Here is a 16568-nt window from a genome sequence, read left to right as displayed (position 1 = left end):
GATCACACTAGCAAGTTTAAGTTAGCTAGTTAGCTCGAATGAACAGGTATGATAAGGGATCAAATTCCAAAAATAATTTGTTGTCATGTACAGAGTCAATACATATTTTAAGCAGCAACTGGTATCATGCATTTCCACAGAATTATTTTTGAAATCTGATCCCTTATCATACCTGTTCATTCGTACTCGTCGCTCGACTTATTGTGACTAAATTCAAGATGGCGGCGAACGGTAAACTTCCTGAAGGTATTGTCTGTATAAATTCTTCTTATAAATAAACTACCAGTGCTTTTTCAAAGTTCTCAATGTCTCGTTTTAAATGTCAGGGCCCTCGGAAGTCTATTAATGAAGTGTGGCGCTACTTTGAGGCTCTTAAATGGTGTAAAACAGTGATTTATTTGCATGGCTAGCCCGAGGCACCCCCATTGAAAACTTGTTGGTAGCATCGGCTAACTAGCGCCAGATTTCAGAGTGCAGGGGACAAGCTGAGATGAGCTATGAGACAAAAGTTCACACTCGGTATCATGTTTCAACACACTTTAGGTCAATATCACACCGAACTTCTCCTTTAAATCAGCGTTTCTCAAACTGTGGGTCGCGACCCACTACTGGGTCGCGGAGACATGCCAGGTGGGGCGCGAACTGACGTGAAAAACAGGAATTTTTTTATCTGTAGCCTGGGCCCAGGTAGCACCCGATGCGCAATGGACGCACTGTGTTATTCACAGGTAAGCGGTCGTGTCAAGGCAGCTTAGTTAGTCCCGACATACATGAGATTTTGAACGTTGTTGTGAGAGTGGTGAATTTCATCAAAACCCGGCCCTTAAAAGCGTGTCTATTCTACGCACTTTGCGACGAGATGGTAGCTGACCAAAAGGCTGTACTGTTTCACAGCGAGGCAAGGTGGCTTTCCAAAGGTAAAGTGCTGTCGTGCGTGTTTGAGCTCCGAGTCGCCTCTTCTTGGAGGAAGAGCGCATGTTTGAATCTGCAAGCACGTTCACTAATGAACATTTCTTGACAAAGCTGGCCTATCTTAGCGATATATTTGATATATCTTAGCGATACATTTGAGTTAAATGTCCAGTTACAAGGCAAAGACAAGCACCTACCTCACCTAGCAAATAAGATTACTGCATTCACCAAAAAACTTGAGTATGGGACAGGCGCCTTGATCGCGACAGTTATGTCTTTGAGATTTATGAGCGAAATCGCTGAAACGTCTGATTGGGAGGCACTCTTGTGATCCCATGTATTAAACAGTAGGCCTACATCACATCCCTGCAAAGTTTATTTCAAACATATTTCCCAACCAGCAGTGCTCAGTATGACTGGATTATGGATCCATTTAATGCAGCATGTTGGTATTTCATTGAATATAGGCCTATTGTACAATGTTGTAAAATGGCCTATGCTTCCTAATATGTTGCTGGAAAACAGAAATATGTGTGTTATGTATTTATTTATTATTATATCTATAAAAAGTTTGAGAAACACTGCCTTTAAAGGGACACTTGGCAACTATTTCAACGTAATAAACCCGTTTAGAAATCATTCGGATGGTTAAATGACCTGTTCCGGTGAAAATGGTGACTTTCCCCCTGCGCCTAGCGTCCCCAGGCGGAAAACCAACCTTGCAACATTAAGACTTACCGTCCCGGAAAGAGAAGTGAGAAACAAGAAACTCGTTTTAAATCGTGTTTCTTACCTTGTAACATCCACATAGTTCTGCCAAATTTATGCTAACCGTTCGCTAGCTTGTAAACAAATCCATGTGCTTTATCGTTACCTTTTCCCACAGTTTGAAATAGCATAATGCACAATTTCTCCAGCAGAGGGGGAAATCCTGCCAAGTTTCCCTTTAAATTAATTAAAGTATTAGCCTTTTTGTATCATCCAACATTGCAATTCATAGACTTTGCAGATATTATGCAAATATTGATAACAAAACCTAAGCTTGGTTAGTATGTATGGATGCAATATCTCATGGCCTACCTAGTAAGATTGAGTATGGATGATGCAGTATCTCATGGCCTACTGTACCTAGTAAGATTGAGTATGGATGATGCAGTATCTCATGGCCTACTGTACCTAGTAAGATTGAGTATGGATGATGCAGTATCTCATGGCCGACCTAGTAAGATTGAGTATGGATGATGCAGTATCTCATGGCCGACCTATTAAGATTGAGTATGGATGATGCAGTATCTCATGGCCTACCTAGTAAGATTGGGCAAGCTTGGTTAGTATGTATGGATGCAGTATCTCATGGCCTACTGTACCTAGTAAGATTGAGTATGGATGATGCAGTATCTCATGGCCTACTGTACCTAGTAAGATTGAGTATGGATGATGCAATATCTCATGGCCGACCTAGTAAGATTGAGTATGGATGATGCAGTATCTCATGGCCTACACTACCTAGTAAGATTGAGTATGGATGATGCAGTATCTCATGGCCTACTGTACCTAGTAAGATTGAGTATGGATGATGCAGTATCTCATGGCCGACCTATTAACTCGTTGAGTGCCAAAAAACGTAATATACGTATGGATGATGCAGTCTCATGGCACAGCACTACCTAGTAAGAGGCCTGACCCTGGTGAGTGGCACAGAGCTCGTTTGTGTTTATAGACCAATAGAAAGCATCTTTTCTACATTCTGTTTGTGTTAATGTGGCTAGGAAGTTTAACATTTTTGCAAGTGGAAAAAAAATGCTTCAGATGAAATAATTTAGTGGACCCCCTGCAGTACCTCCACGGACCCCCGGTTGAAGATCACTGTTCTAGAACCATGAGTTCTGATGCTAATATTTTGATGGCAACATGATCGATTTATAATTGCCATTGTATTGCTTGCTTTCTTGCTTTTCAGTGACTTTATAGATTAGGCTACAACCAGCCCATAGTCACTGAGAGGTGCAAATGTTAAAGCAGCACTAAAGAAGATGTGTATGTTAAAGCAGCACTAAAGAAGATGTGTAAGTAAAGTAAGTAAGTAAATTTAATTTATAGAGCACATTTAAAACAGTTTCCACTGACCAAAGTGCTGTACAGAGGATATGGCTAAAAATAGAAAATAAAAGCAAATCAGAACAAGCAAAATATAAAAGGCAAGCACAGAGAAAGTAAGCAAGACAAATACAGAAATACAATAGACAAATAGACAGCCCTAAACAAATAAATAGCAACAGTACAGAAGACACTTGAATATGAAGAAGAGAGGAAAGAGATGGACAGCTAGGAAGCAGGGAAGGCCAAGGAGTAAAGGTGGGTCTTTAGTCTTGATTTAAAAGTGGTGATGGAGGGAGACAGTCTAACATCTGGGGGCAGACAATTCCACAGACGTGGGGCTGCTACCGCAAAAGCTCTATCGCCTCTTTGCATGAGGCGGGTGCGGGCCACAGAAAGAAGACCCTTGTCGGCAGATCTAAGGGACCTGGATGCTGAGAGGGGATGGAGAAGGTCTGAAATATATGAGGGAGCCAACCCATGCAGTGCCTTATAAACAATCAGAAGGACTTTGAAGTGGACCCTAAAGCTAATGGGGAGCCAGTGTAAGGAGGCCAGTACAGGGGTGATGTGTTGGTATTTCTTGGTGCCAGTAAGCAACCTAGCAGCTGCATTCTGTACCAATTGCAGACGAGAAAGTTGGGACTGGGGGAGACCAAGATAGAGGGAGTTGCAATAATCTAACCGGGATGTAACAAATGCATGAATTACTGTTTCTAAGTCCTTGGGAGACAAAGAGGGTTTGAGATGGGAAATAATTCTCAGCTGATGGAAGCTACTCTTGATAACAGAGCTAATCTGCCTTTTAAAACAGAGCTCTGAATCAAGGATGACACCTAGATTTTTGGCATGTGGCTTGACAAAAGAGGAGAGGTGGGCTAATTTTCCTTCAATTAGGGGTCTAGCTTTAGAAGGACCAAAAATTATGACCTCTGTATGTTACAGTTTTTTACAACTGTTTACACATGTTTTCAAAACTCTGTGTCTATTTTTCAAAACTCCACACACAAAACCCACAACTGCTCACACAAAATGCAAAATGCCTCAAATCTCCAGCAAAATGACAAACAACAATCAAAATGTCGCAAACACATCTTTAAACCAAACATTCGCCTCACATTACAAACACTTTTTTCATAATATGACATTTTGGATACATCATGTACACACTGTTGCTCAAAACCTAAAGCTCTTCTGTCTTATGCTTTCTATATGTATTTCCATACAACAGTGAAAGTTACGGTATCAACAAAGAGAAGTTGAAATACACAGTAAAAATGCAAGCAGTATTGAAACCAAAAATAGTGATTTTTCACAAATAATTTGCTGTTGCGAATACAGTATTTTACAGCTAACAAGAAAAAAGCAAAGCAGAATACAGTGACCCCCAGATGTACACGGAGTTTTGAAAACACTGATTTTGCCTAAGACGGAAATGACTGACTATACTATCAAATTGCTTTGCTTTTTCCAAAGACAAGTGTGTGTGTGTGTGGGAGGGGGGGGGGTTGTGTTCAGTATGTATTCATAGGCCTATAGACCCTCTCAACTGCAGAAACAAACAATCCTAAGCGTTCCTAAGGCATTTCTGGAGGCACAGAAAAATGTATTGAGCTAATGGTACTGTAACATGGGGACAAACAAAAAGAGTAAAAAGACAAATTTTACATAAAGTCAACTTTTTGTAGAACATTACTGTAAGTCCGATTACTGTAATTTTCCTTTCAAAGTATCTGTATTGGTTCTGAATATTTCAACCGGAAATCCTCTAGGAGCAGATTGAAAGGGTCCATACCTATATAGAGCATATATCTATTCAAAGACCTATACTAAGGCAAGGTTTGGATGGTGTTCAGTAAGGTAAAGAGTGTTTATACATGTGAAGGGAGAGAGTGAAGCACTGGTGATTTAGTGTGCCATTTTGATGGGTTGTGTTTGAAAAACAAAATCAAGTTACTTCCTGTTAGATTTTTGTGTGTTAGGTAGAAAATTGTGTGTGGTGTTTTGCAAAATGTGTTTTAGTAAATTGAAAACTGAGTCAAACATTGAGAATTAGTGTACGGTTTTGCAGATTTGGTGTGGGGTTATGATGTTTGGAAGACATGTTTAGAAAATTGTGTGACAAGAAAAGATTTAGTGTGTATGCAGTTGAAAAAAACTGTAAAGCAGCACTAAAGAAGATGTGTATGTTAAAGCAGCACTAAAGAAGTTGTGTATGTTAAAGCAGCACTAAAGAAGTGCAAATGTTAAAGCAGCACTAAAGAAGATGTGTATGTTAAAGCAGCACTAAAGAAGATGTGTATGTTAAAGCAGCACTAAAGAAGTTGTGTATGTTAAAGCAGCACTAAAGAAGTGCAAATGTTAAAGCAGCACTAACGAAGATGTGTATGTTAAAGCAGCACTAAAGAAGTGCAAATGTTAAAGCAGCACTAAAGAAGTGCAAATGTTAAAGCAGCACTAAAGAAGATGTGTATGTTAAAGCAGCACTAAAGAAGATGTGTATGTTAAAGCAGCACTAAAGAAGTGCAAATGTTAAAGCAGCACTAAAGAAGATGTGTATGTTAAAGCAGCACTAAAGAAGATGTGTATGTTAAAGCAGCACTAAAGAAGATGTGTATGTTAAAGCCGCACTAAAGAAGATGTGTATGTTAAAGCAGCACTAAAGAAGTGCAAATGTTAAAGCAGCACTAAAGAAGATGTGTATGTTAAAGCAGCACTAAAGAAGATGTGTATGTTAAAGCAGCACTAAAGAAGATGTGTATGTTAAAGCCGCACTAAAGAAGATGTGTATGTTAAAGCAGCACTAAAGAAGATGTGTATGTTAAAGCAGCACTAAAGAGCTCCTGCACTCCAGCAGCAGGTTCCTATGGCTATGGTCAGAGTGCGGCAGAACTGATTCAATTAATTTTTTTGAAAGGTGAAACATCTCTTTGGGGGGCTTTAAAAGGTAGAAGGAGCAGAATGCAAGTCAGGGGAGCCCATCAGTTTGAACCTGGTGGGGAGACGTGAGCGCAATATGCATTTGACCTGAATTTAGTATGAAATGTAGGGGAGCGTACCCATGTTCCCCGCTTTGTATGAGACCGGGGAACATAGGACCCTTTTTTAAAACCCTAACCATAACCCTAATCCTAACCCCGAGCGGGGAACATAGGACCCAGGGAACATAGGGATGACCCCAAATTTAGTATGCATTTGACCTGAATTTAGTATGAAATGTAGTATGCATTTGACCTGAAACTCACTTAGCCTGGGATTGCTGTACCCAGCCTCTGTAAGCCAAGATCTCGCTCCTTCACCCTGGAGTACTGACCCTTATTGATATTACCTGAAATGTACAATTAAATAACATGGATGTATAGTGATTTGGAAATGTACAATTAAATAACATGGATGTATAGCATTAAATAACATGGATTTAGTGATTTGGGAAAGAGCTCTTCATATAAACAGTACAGCTCATGTGACTTGGAAATAAAACCTTTCACATTCAAATATGAGCGAGAATATCTAGCTGCTTTTAGGCTTGAGGTGTGTGTGTGTGTTTCATGTGTCCAGGTGTGTAAGCCATTACCATTCAGACATTGTCGTTCTGATTGTGTGTGTGTTGCATTGTTGTTCTGATTGTGTGTGTGTGTGTGTGTGTTCCATTGTCGTTCTGATTGTGTGTGTTTGTGTGTGTGTGTGTTCCATGTGTCCAGGTGTGTAAGCCATTCCCATTCAGACATTGTCGTTCTGATTGTGTGTGTGTGTGTGTGTGTACTCTTCTGTGTGTCTTCTTCACTTCAACACAATGTCATTCCAAGAGAAAAAAATATTTTTTATTTAAAAAATATGCTAATGTCCATACAATACATTTTTATTACCATCCACAGCAAGAAACAGGAGACATTTCAAGAGTCAGGAAATCAGGTCCCATAGGCACACACACACACACACATACATAGCGTTCCTGCAGCCTCTATGTTACTCTAGAAACACCAATGGCCCAGGGACAAGGTGCTGAGAGGCTATCCGTCACCTCTACAGAGAAGGTCCTCTTCCTGTTGACTCTAGCGTGTGTGTGGAGAAGTGTCCTCTGCTGTGAATGTGTGTGTGTGTGTGTTTATGTGAATATGTTTTATTGTGCATGTGTTTTAGTGTGTGTAAAGGGGAGAGGTGATGCTTCAGTCAGATTCTTCAGTTGTCTCTGGTTCTTCTGACTTGACTGCTTCTCAGGTCCGTGTCCAATACAGCACAGCAATGCAGTGTTCAGCACCGTGTGTGCGTGTGTGTGTTTAGAGCGGCCAGGGCAGGTCGCTGAAGTCCACTGGTCCTCCGAGTCCTGCGTCTGCTTCCAGCAGGCTCATGATGACCGCCATGGCCGCTTCGTCGTTGCTGGGGCTGCTGGACCCCGGCTCGTCCATCAGGTCAATGCCCACGTGAGAGCTGTCACCTGGACACGGGGCAACACAGCAGCTCAGTTACAGACCATCATCATCATCATCATCATCATCACCACCGTTACAGACCATCATCATCATCACCACCGTTACAGACCATCACCATCACCGTTACAGACCATCATCATCATCATCACCACCGTTACAGACCATCATCATCATCATCACCACCATCACCATCACCGTTACAGACCATCATCATCATCATCACCACCGTTACAGACCACCACCTGCATCCTATAGAGTGTGTGTGTGTGTGTGTGTGTCGTACTCAGTAGGGAGTTGTTGGAGTAGGGGTATCCTATAGAGTGTGTGTGTGTGTGTGTCGTACTCAGTAGGGAGTTGTTGGAGTAGGGGTATCCTATAGAGTGTGTGTGTGTGTGTGTCGTACCCACTTTTGGGTCCCGAAACACTGCTATAGAGCAGGGCTCTTCAATTGGCGGCCCGTGGCCCTTTAAAAAAATGTAATCTCTAGCAAGCGCATGAGCTGTTCTCCACTGTTGCATCTCTCGCTCGCTTTAGTCCTGCAGCCACTGCCCCTCAGCCCATTGCACAAGATAGACTACATTACAATTCATTACATTTGTACGCAAGTTGAACGTAAGTTCCATCTTAGTTTAGTTTCAACCTAAATTGACACTACGTTGGAGTTTATGAACTACTAATATTTAACAGGTTGCACCACACAAATAGTTTCTGTCAACGATATCGCAAAAAACCACGGGCACAATTTCTGCAAAACTTGGTGAAAAGGTGGAGCAGATCCGACTGAAATGGAATTTCAAAGTATTTCTATATAGTAGCCTGGCTATTTTTTTCGCAACGATAGCGAAAGAAAAAAATGTGGAGTCTCTCTGTGTCCATTTAGTGAATGATGAATTTGTGCGTAGCCTAGGCTAGGCTGTCCTTCATTTCTTCACGTCTTACAACATAAACAAATGCAATAATAGTCTAGTGAAGTCAGAAATGAGCCTGTCTAAAGGCCTTTTGGAAATCGTGGCATGTTACATTAAATGCGCACTCAATTGTGATTCGAAGCAAAAAGTATCACTGATAGCCTAACGAAGGTAAATTGCATATTTGTAAATGTGGCGACAGCAAAACGTTTTGTGGTTAAAGTGAATCGTAGACTACCGGTATATAATAACCAAAGAAAGTAGCCTAAAGGAGATGATTTGCACCTCCGTTCACCAAAAAGGCCGGCCTTGGTTGTGTTTCTACAATATGTTGGCACAAAACGTTATTTCTGTCAGAAACCAAGTAGGTTAAACGTTTTCATTGTCATCGTGAACTATGACGATGCCCATGTTCAGTAGGCTATGTTTTTCATTTATTCAAGCAGTGACATTTGGTTTAATGCATGGGGTAACGTGAGGTGCGTCAGAAAAAAGATGGGCCTGTCCCTCTCAAAACATGTTAAAATAGTGTGATTAGCAACCAGAAAAGATAAAAAATCCCCCCCGGACCCCCGTGTTTTTGTTATTAGGCTATTATGACTGGCCTGCCCCCACTGCTAAAGAAAATCTAGAGGTCACGATCATCTCATTTAAATGGTGGGAATGTCAAATGTAACAAGTAGGCCTATAAGTCAGAAGAGCTACATATATGCTACTGATTACACATTATTTCACCTAAAAAAAGTGTTTGAATGTTTGTAATGTTTAGGGGTATCCTATAGAGTGTGTGTGTGTGTGTGTGTGTCGTACTCAGTAGAGAGTTGTTGGAGTAGGGGTATCCTATAGAGTGTGTGTGTGTGTGTGTGTGTGTGTGTGTGTGTGTGTGTCGTACTCAGTAGGGAGTTGTTGGAGTAGGGGTATCCTATAGAGTGTGTGTGTGTGTGTGTCGTACTCAGTAGAGAGTTGTTGGAGTAGGGGTATCCTATAGAGTGTGTGTGTGTGTGTGTCGTACTCAGTAGAGAGTTGTTGGAGTAGGGGTATCCTATAGAGTGTGTGTGTGTGTGTGTGTGTGTGTGTGTCGTACTCAGTAGGGAGTTGTTGGAGTAGGGGTATCCTATAGAGTGTGTGTGTGTGTGTGTCGTACTCAGTAGAGAGTTGTTGGAGTAGGGGTATCCTATAGAGTGTGTGTGTGTGTGTGTGTCGTACTCAGTAGAGAGTTGTTGGAGTAGGGGTATCCTATAGAGTGTGTGTGTGTGTGTGTGTGTGTCGTACTCAGTAGAGAGTTGTTGGAGTAGGGGTATCCTATAGAGTGTGTGTGTGTGTGTGTGTGTGTCGTACTCAGTAGAGAGTTGTTGGAGTAGGGGTATCCTATGGAGTGTGTGTGTGTGTCGTACTCAGTAGAGAGTTGTTGGAGTAGGGGTATCCTATAGAGTGTGTGTGTGTGTGTGTCGTACTCAGTAGGGAGTTGTTGGAGTAGGGGTATCCTATAGAGTGTGTGTGTGTGTGTGTCGTACTCAGTAGGGAGTTGTTGGAGTAGGGGTATCCTATAGAGTGTGTGTGTGTGTGTGTGTGTCGTACTCAGTAGGGAGTTGTTGGAGTAGGGGCATCCTATAGAATGTGTGTGTGTGTGTGTGTGTGTGTGTCGTACTCAGTAGGGAGTTGTTGGAGTAGGGGTATCCTATAGAGTGTGTGTGTGTGTGTGTGTGTCGTACTCAGTAGGGAGTTGTTGTAGGGGTATCCTATAGAGTGTGTGTGTGTGTGTGTGTGTGTGTGTCGTACTCAGTAGGGAGTTGTTGGAGTAGGGGTATCCTATAGAGTGTGTGTGTGTGTGTGTCGTACTCAGTAGGGAGTTGTTGGAGTAGGGGTATCCTATAGAGTGTGTGTGTGTGTGTGTGTGTGTGTCGTACTCAGTAGGGAGTTGTTGGAGTAGGGGTATCCTATGGAGTCTGGCCCTGAAGAGAGACCGGCAGACTGGATGTCAGGAGAGCCGCCATTCTGGATCTGTGGAGAAAAAACCAAAACAAACATTAAAGGAAACTCCTCTCTTCCTCTCAGGGTGTGAGCATTAAAGGGAGCTCCTCTCTTCCTCTCAGGGTGTGAGCATTAAAGGGAACTCCTCTCTTCCTCTCAGGGTGTGAGCATTAAAGGGAGCTCCTCTCTTCCTCTCAGGGTGTGAGCATTAAAGGGAGCTCCTCTCTTCCTCTCAGGGTGTGAGCATTAAAGGGAGCTCCTCTCTTCCTCTCAGGGTGAGCAGGAACAGGGGCGCCCTAATACCACCTGAGAACCCTGAGCTATGGAGCTTGTTGAGCAGTGTGTGTGTGTACCTACTTCCCCCCCAGGTGAGGTAGTGTTTGTGTGTGTGTGTGTCGGTGGGGCAGTGTGTGTGTGTGTACCTTCTTCCCCCCAGGTGAGGATGTGTCGGGGGGCGGTGTTTGTGTGTGTGTGTGTGTACCTTCTTCCCCCCAGGTGAGGATGTGTCGGGGGGCGGTGTTTGTGTGAGTGTGTGTGTACCTTCTTCCCCCCAGGTGAGGATGTGTCGGGGGGCGGTGTTTGTGTGAGTGTGTGTGTACCTTCTTCCCCCCAGGTGAGGATGTGTCGGGGGGCGGTGTTTGTGTGAGTGTGTGTTTACCTTCTTCCCCCCAGGTGAGGATGTGTCGGGGGGTGGTGTGCTGTTGGTCATGTTTAGGGGGCTGGACCCACAGCTGGAGGGGGAGGAGCCTCGGATCCTGAAAACAACACACACATGACCATCAGCCATGACATCATCACAAATCCACCCCGTCAGCCATGACATCATCACAAATCCACCCTGTGTGCCATGACATCATCACGAATCCACCCCGTCAGCCATGACATCATCACAAATCCACCCAGTGTGCCATGACATCATATGCCATGGTCCATGGTCACCGTGCAGCACGAGTCTCACCTCTGGATCTCCATGACCTCCTCGGCGATCATGCGGCCGATCTTGCCCGCTCCTGCACGCGTGCCACCGGGGATACCTGGCACCGTCTGCAGCCCCCGCTTCCCTGCTCCACACACACACACACACACACACACCACACACACAATACACACACACACACACCACACAATACACACACCACACAATACACACACACACACACACACACACACACACACACCACACACACACACACACCACACACACACAATACACACACACAATACACACACCACACAATACACACCACACACACCACACACACACACACCACACACACACACAATACACACACACCACACACACACACAACACACACACCACACACACACACACCACACCACACACACACACACCACACAACACACACACACACAACACACACATACACACCACACAATTTAAACAAGCTTGGTACTACATTGTCTGCATTGTGATGTTATGGTTATGGAATTTGGCAGACGCTTTTGTCCAAAGCAACATACAAATAACAACAATATAATACTGTGTGTGTGTGTACTATATGCGTGTGTGTGCTTTGTATGTGTATGTAGTGTGTGTAATGTGTATATGTATGGAGTGTGTGTGTGTGTTTGTGTATGTAATGTGTAGTTAGTTAGTTAGTTAGTTAGTTTATGTGTCCTTACATAGGAAATTTGTTTTCACATACCATACCATACAAGCCTCACAGACATGAAATACATAGATACACACAGTCATGGTTCTTCACCCACCACCCTGCCACCACATACCCCACCCACATAGATGTTAATGTATGTATGTATGGAGTGTGTGCAATATGTATATGTATGGAGTGTGTGTGTGTATAATGTGTATAGGTATGGACTGTGTAATGTGTATACTGTATGTGTGTTGTGTGTGTATGTGTGTGTATATGTGTGTGTGTGTATATGTATGTAGTGTGTGTGTGTGTGTGTGTATGTATGTGTGTGTGTGTGTGTATAATATGTGTGTGTATATGTGTGTACGGTGTGTGTGTGTGTATGTGTGTCTGTAGTGTGTGTGTATATATGTGTGTGTGTGTGTGCTGACTCACCGTCTCCTGCTGTCAGCATGCTGTCCATGCTCTGCGGTGAGGCTGATAGCTGGGGGTAGCTGGGGTCCCCTCCCTCCGCCATGCTCACCCTGCACACACACACACACACACACACGGTTAAAAAGCTGAAAGCACACAAACTACATAAGTATAAGTATAGTATATATACTCTTTTGATCCCGTGAGGGAAATTTGGTCTCTGCATTTATCCCAATCCGTGACTTAGTGAAACACACTCAGCACACAGTGAACACACAGTGAGGTGAAGCACACACTAATCCCGGCGCAGTGAGCTGCCTGCATCAACAGCGGCGCTCGGGGAGCAGTGAGGGGTTACAGGTCCGAAGCGCTAAACCAGTAGGCCACGGCTGCCCAATACAGGACCCTGCAGACAGCAGCTGCTGTGTGGTACAAGTGGGTCGGATCGTGTGTGTGTGTGTATGTGTGAGAGAGACTTACGAGGCAACGTTGTTCATGGAGACAATGTGACTCCATCTATTTGATCTTGTGTGTGTGTGTGTGTGTGTGACTTACGAGACGACAGTGTTGGTGGAGACGATGTATTCCACCTCTTTGGTCCTGTGTGTGTGTGTGTGTGTGACTTACGAGACGACAGTGTTGGTGGAGACGATGTATTCCACCTCTTTGGTCCTGTGTGTGTGTGTGTGTGTGTGACTGTATATGTCAGACACTCCTGACCTCCTTCTCAGCCAGCATCACTGCTGCTAAGACTGCTTTCTACAATGACAAAATCAACAGCGCTACAGACACTCGAAAACTTTTCTCAACCTTCAAATCGCTACTCAACCCTCAGCTGCCTCCTCCATCCAGCCTTACTGCAGATACCCTCGCCTCATTTTTTACAAACAAAGTGGCGGCAATCAGCAGTCAATTCTCTACATGCCCACTCAACGCATCTGACTCAGATACCGCACTCCTACAACCTCTAGGGACTGCTGGAACATCTTTTTCAGCATTCATGCCTCTCTCCGAGAGTGAAGTGTCCAGACTCCTGACATGCAGCCGTCCTACCACATGCTCGCTGGACCCTATACCTACGAGCCTACTTCAGTCCATCAGCCCGACCATCGCTCCAGCTATCACACATGTGATCAATGCCTCGCTAACCTCCGGCACATTTCCAACAGCGTTCAAAATGGCCCGGGTAACACCGTTACTTAAGAAAGCTTCTCTCAACCCTGCTCAAGTCGAGAACTACCGCCCTGTCTCACTACTGCCTTTCCTATCCAAAGGCATTGAACGAGCAGTCTCCAAACAGGTCTCTGACTTCCTTTCACAGAACAACCTTCTGGATCCAAATCAGTCTGGGTTCAAAAGCGGCCACTCTACCGAAACGGCTCTGCTGTCTGTAACAGAAGCCTTAAAAGAAGCCAGGGCGACCGCTCGGTCATCAGTACTCATTCTGCTTGACTTATCGGCTGCCTTTGACACGGTTAATCACCGTATCCTTCTCTCTATACTCGCTGACATGGGAATCTCCGGTTCTGCTCTCTCCTGGTTTGAATCCTACCTCACAGGACGCTCGTTTAACGTATCATGGCTTGGTCAGCTATCCGCACCTCACCATCTCACCACAGGGGTCCCCCAGGGCTCAGTGCTGGGCCCCCTCCTCTTTGCTATCTACACCACCTCCTTGGGACAGATTATCCGTTCGCACGGCTTCTCATACCACTGCTATGCAGACGACACACAGCTCTATCTGTCCTTTCCACCTGACGACCCCCTGGTTTCAGCACGGATCTCGGATTGCCTTTCAGACATAGCTACATGGATGAAGGCACACCACCTCCAGCTGAACCTCTCAAAGACTGAACTGCTGGTCATCCCAGCTAAACCTACCATACACCACGACATCAACATCAAATTTGACTCCCTGTCTGTTTCACCGACCAGGACTGCAAGAAATCTAGGAGTTGTTCTTGACAACCAACTAAACTTCTCAGATCATGTTGCCTCAGTCGCCCGGTCATGCCGTTTTGCACTCTACAACATACGGAAAATCAGGACTTACTTGACTCAAGATGCTACCCAACTTCTGGTTCAGGCAATAGTCATCTCACGACTCGACTACTGCAATGCCCTCCTGACAGGTCTCCCAGCCTGCGCAGTGAAACCACTTCAGATGATCCAGAACGCGGCGGCGCGCCTGGTCTACAACCAACCCAAAAGGGCACATGCTACCCCGCTGCTCATCCAGCTACACTGGCTACCTATGGCGGCCCGCATCAAATTCAAGTCTCTAACGCTTGCCTACAAAGTAGTCTCCGGTTCTGCTCCCACCTACTTGAATGCCCTCATACAGACTTACACTACCTCCAGACCGCTGCGCTCCTCTGACGAACGACGTCTAGCTCTACCACCGGTACGCTCAAGCCAATCCAAACTTTTCTCATCTGTTGTTCCTCGTTGGTGGAACACACTGCCAGTTCCTACAAGGGCAGGGACATCCTTTTCCACTTTCAAAAAACTCCTGAAGACCCAGCTCTTTAGAGAACATCTACTCTCATAGCAACACTTACAACAAGTCTTACTGATCCTAGCACTCACCAGCCGTTTTAAACTGACAAGTAACTGTTAAAAACAGCACTCACCGACGCACTTATTCTTACTGTACTCTAATGTTTTTTTTAAACTGTCCTAAAATTGTGAGAATTGTTCTAAAAACTTACTGTTTACCATGTTGTTAGTCGCTTTGGTTAAAAAGCGTCAGCCAAATGTAATGTAATGTAATGTAATGTAATGTGACTTACGAGACGACAGTGTTGGTGGAGACGATGTATTCCACCTCTTTGGTCCTGTGTGTGTGTGTGTGTGAGACTTACGAGACGACAGTGTTGGTGGAGACGATGTATTCCACCTCTTTGGTCGTGTGTGTGTGTGTGTGTGTGTGTGTGTGTGACTTACGAGACGACAGTGTTGGTGGAGACGATGTATTCCACCTCTTTGGTCCAGGGGTTCATGAAGCTGAACCAGCGACTGCGCAGTGTGATGAAGGAGCCGTCTTTGATCTTAAACTTGTAGCAGTTGGAGTTGATCTTTTCCCTCATCTGCAGCACTGAGACACACACACACACACAGAGAGAGAAAGAGAGAGAGAGAGAGTGTGAGTGGAGCTACACACAGCCAGACTAGCAGATGTAGCATGATTGGCTACTTTATGGCTACTGAGGGTCATCGGAGCATGCCAAGATAGTCCCAGTTCAGTGAGACTGTAGAAAGCACCCTGAGCACCAAGCGTTCAGGTGACACTAGAGAGTTCAGGTGACAGTTCAGGTGACACTAGAGAGAGTTCAGGTGACACTAGAGAGAGTTCAGGTGACAGTTCAGGTGACACTAGAGAGAGTTCAGGTGACACTAGAGAGTTCAGGTGACAGTTCAGGTGACACTAGAGAGTTCAGGTGACACTAGAGAGTTCAGGTGACAGTTCAGGTGACACTAGAGAGTTCAGGTGACACTAGAGAGAGTTCAGGTGACACTAGAGAGAGTTCAGGTGACACTAGAGAGTTCAGGTGACAGTTCAGGTGACACTAGAGAGTTCAGGTGACACTAGAGAGAGTTCAGGTGACACTAGAGAGTTCAGGTGACAGTTCAGGTGACACTAGAGAGTTCAGGTGACACTAGAGAGTTCAGGTGACACTAGAGAGAGTTCAGGTGACAGTAGAGAGTTCAGGTGACAGTTCAGGTGACACTAGAGAGAGTTCAGGTGACACTAGAGAGTTCAGGTGACAGTTCAGGTGACACTAGAGAGAGTTCAGGTGACACTAGAGAGTTCAGGTGACACTAGAGAGAGTTCAGGTGACACTAGAGTGACTACCTTGCCGGTGGCACTCGGCCAGGTGTGGGATGTCGTCCTGGTGGAAATACTCGTAGAAGGACGTGCCCAGCAGCTCCTGAGGAAGGTACGCCAGGATGGCCGTGGCCCTGAGACACACACACACATATGCACAGAGACACACACACACACACATAGAGACATACGCACAGAGACACACACACACGTGGAGACATACGCACATACACACACACACACCGAGACATACGCACAGAGACACACACACACACACACACACACAGAGAGACATACGCACAGAGACACACACACACACACACACAGATCAAGGAGAGCCATTGAGCCATGTTGAGGAGACACACACACACAGAGACATACACACACA

The 16568-nt window shown here is 44.7% G+C and overlaps 1 protein-coding gene across 1 annotated transcript in view; it reads right to left on the bottom strand.

Annotated features, from left to right (window-relative positions):
- Positions 1-6808: 6808 nt before the first annotated feature.
- LOC121694572 (aryl hydrocarbon receptor nuclear translocator-like protein 1) overlaps positions 6809-16568 on the bottom strand; it is a 21845-nt gene continuing 12085 nt past the window's right edge. The window contains exons 13-19 of the mRNA XM_042074774.1: positions 16208-16314; positions 15298-15448; positions 12373-12461; positions 11277-11379; positions 10977-11073; positions 10255-10348; positions 6809-7444 (exon numbers count right to left, since the gene is read on the bottom strand). Coding sequence (XP_041930708.1) covers positions 7287-7444; positions 10255-10348; positions 10977-11073; positions 11277-11379; positions 12373-12461; positions 15298-15448; positions 16208-16314 — 799 coding nt within the window. The 3' untranslated portion in view covers positions 6809-7286. The remainder of the gene's footprint in view (positions 7445-10254; positions 10349-10976; positions 11074-11276; positions 11380-12372; positions 12462-15297; positions 15449-16207; positions 16315-16568) is intronic.

Source organism: Alosa sapidissima, chromosome 20, assembly GCF_018492685.1.
Source record: "Alosa sapidissima isolate fAloSap1 chromosome 20, fAloSap1.pri, whole genome shotgun sequence".
Lineage (NCBI taxonomy): Eukaryota > Metazoa > Chordata > Actinopteri > Clupeiformes > Clupeidae > Alosa > Alosa sapidissima.
Note: the sequence above shows the minus strand (reverse complement) of the source record. Positions and strands in the feature narration are given on the sequence as shown.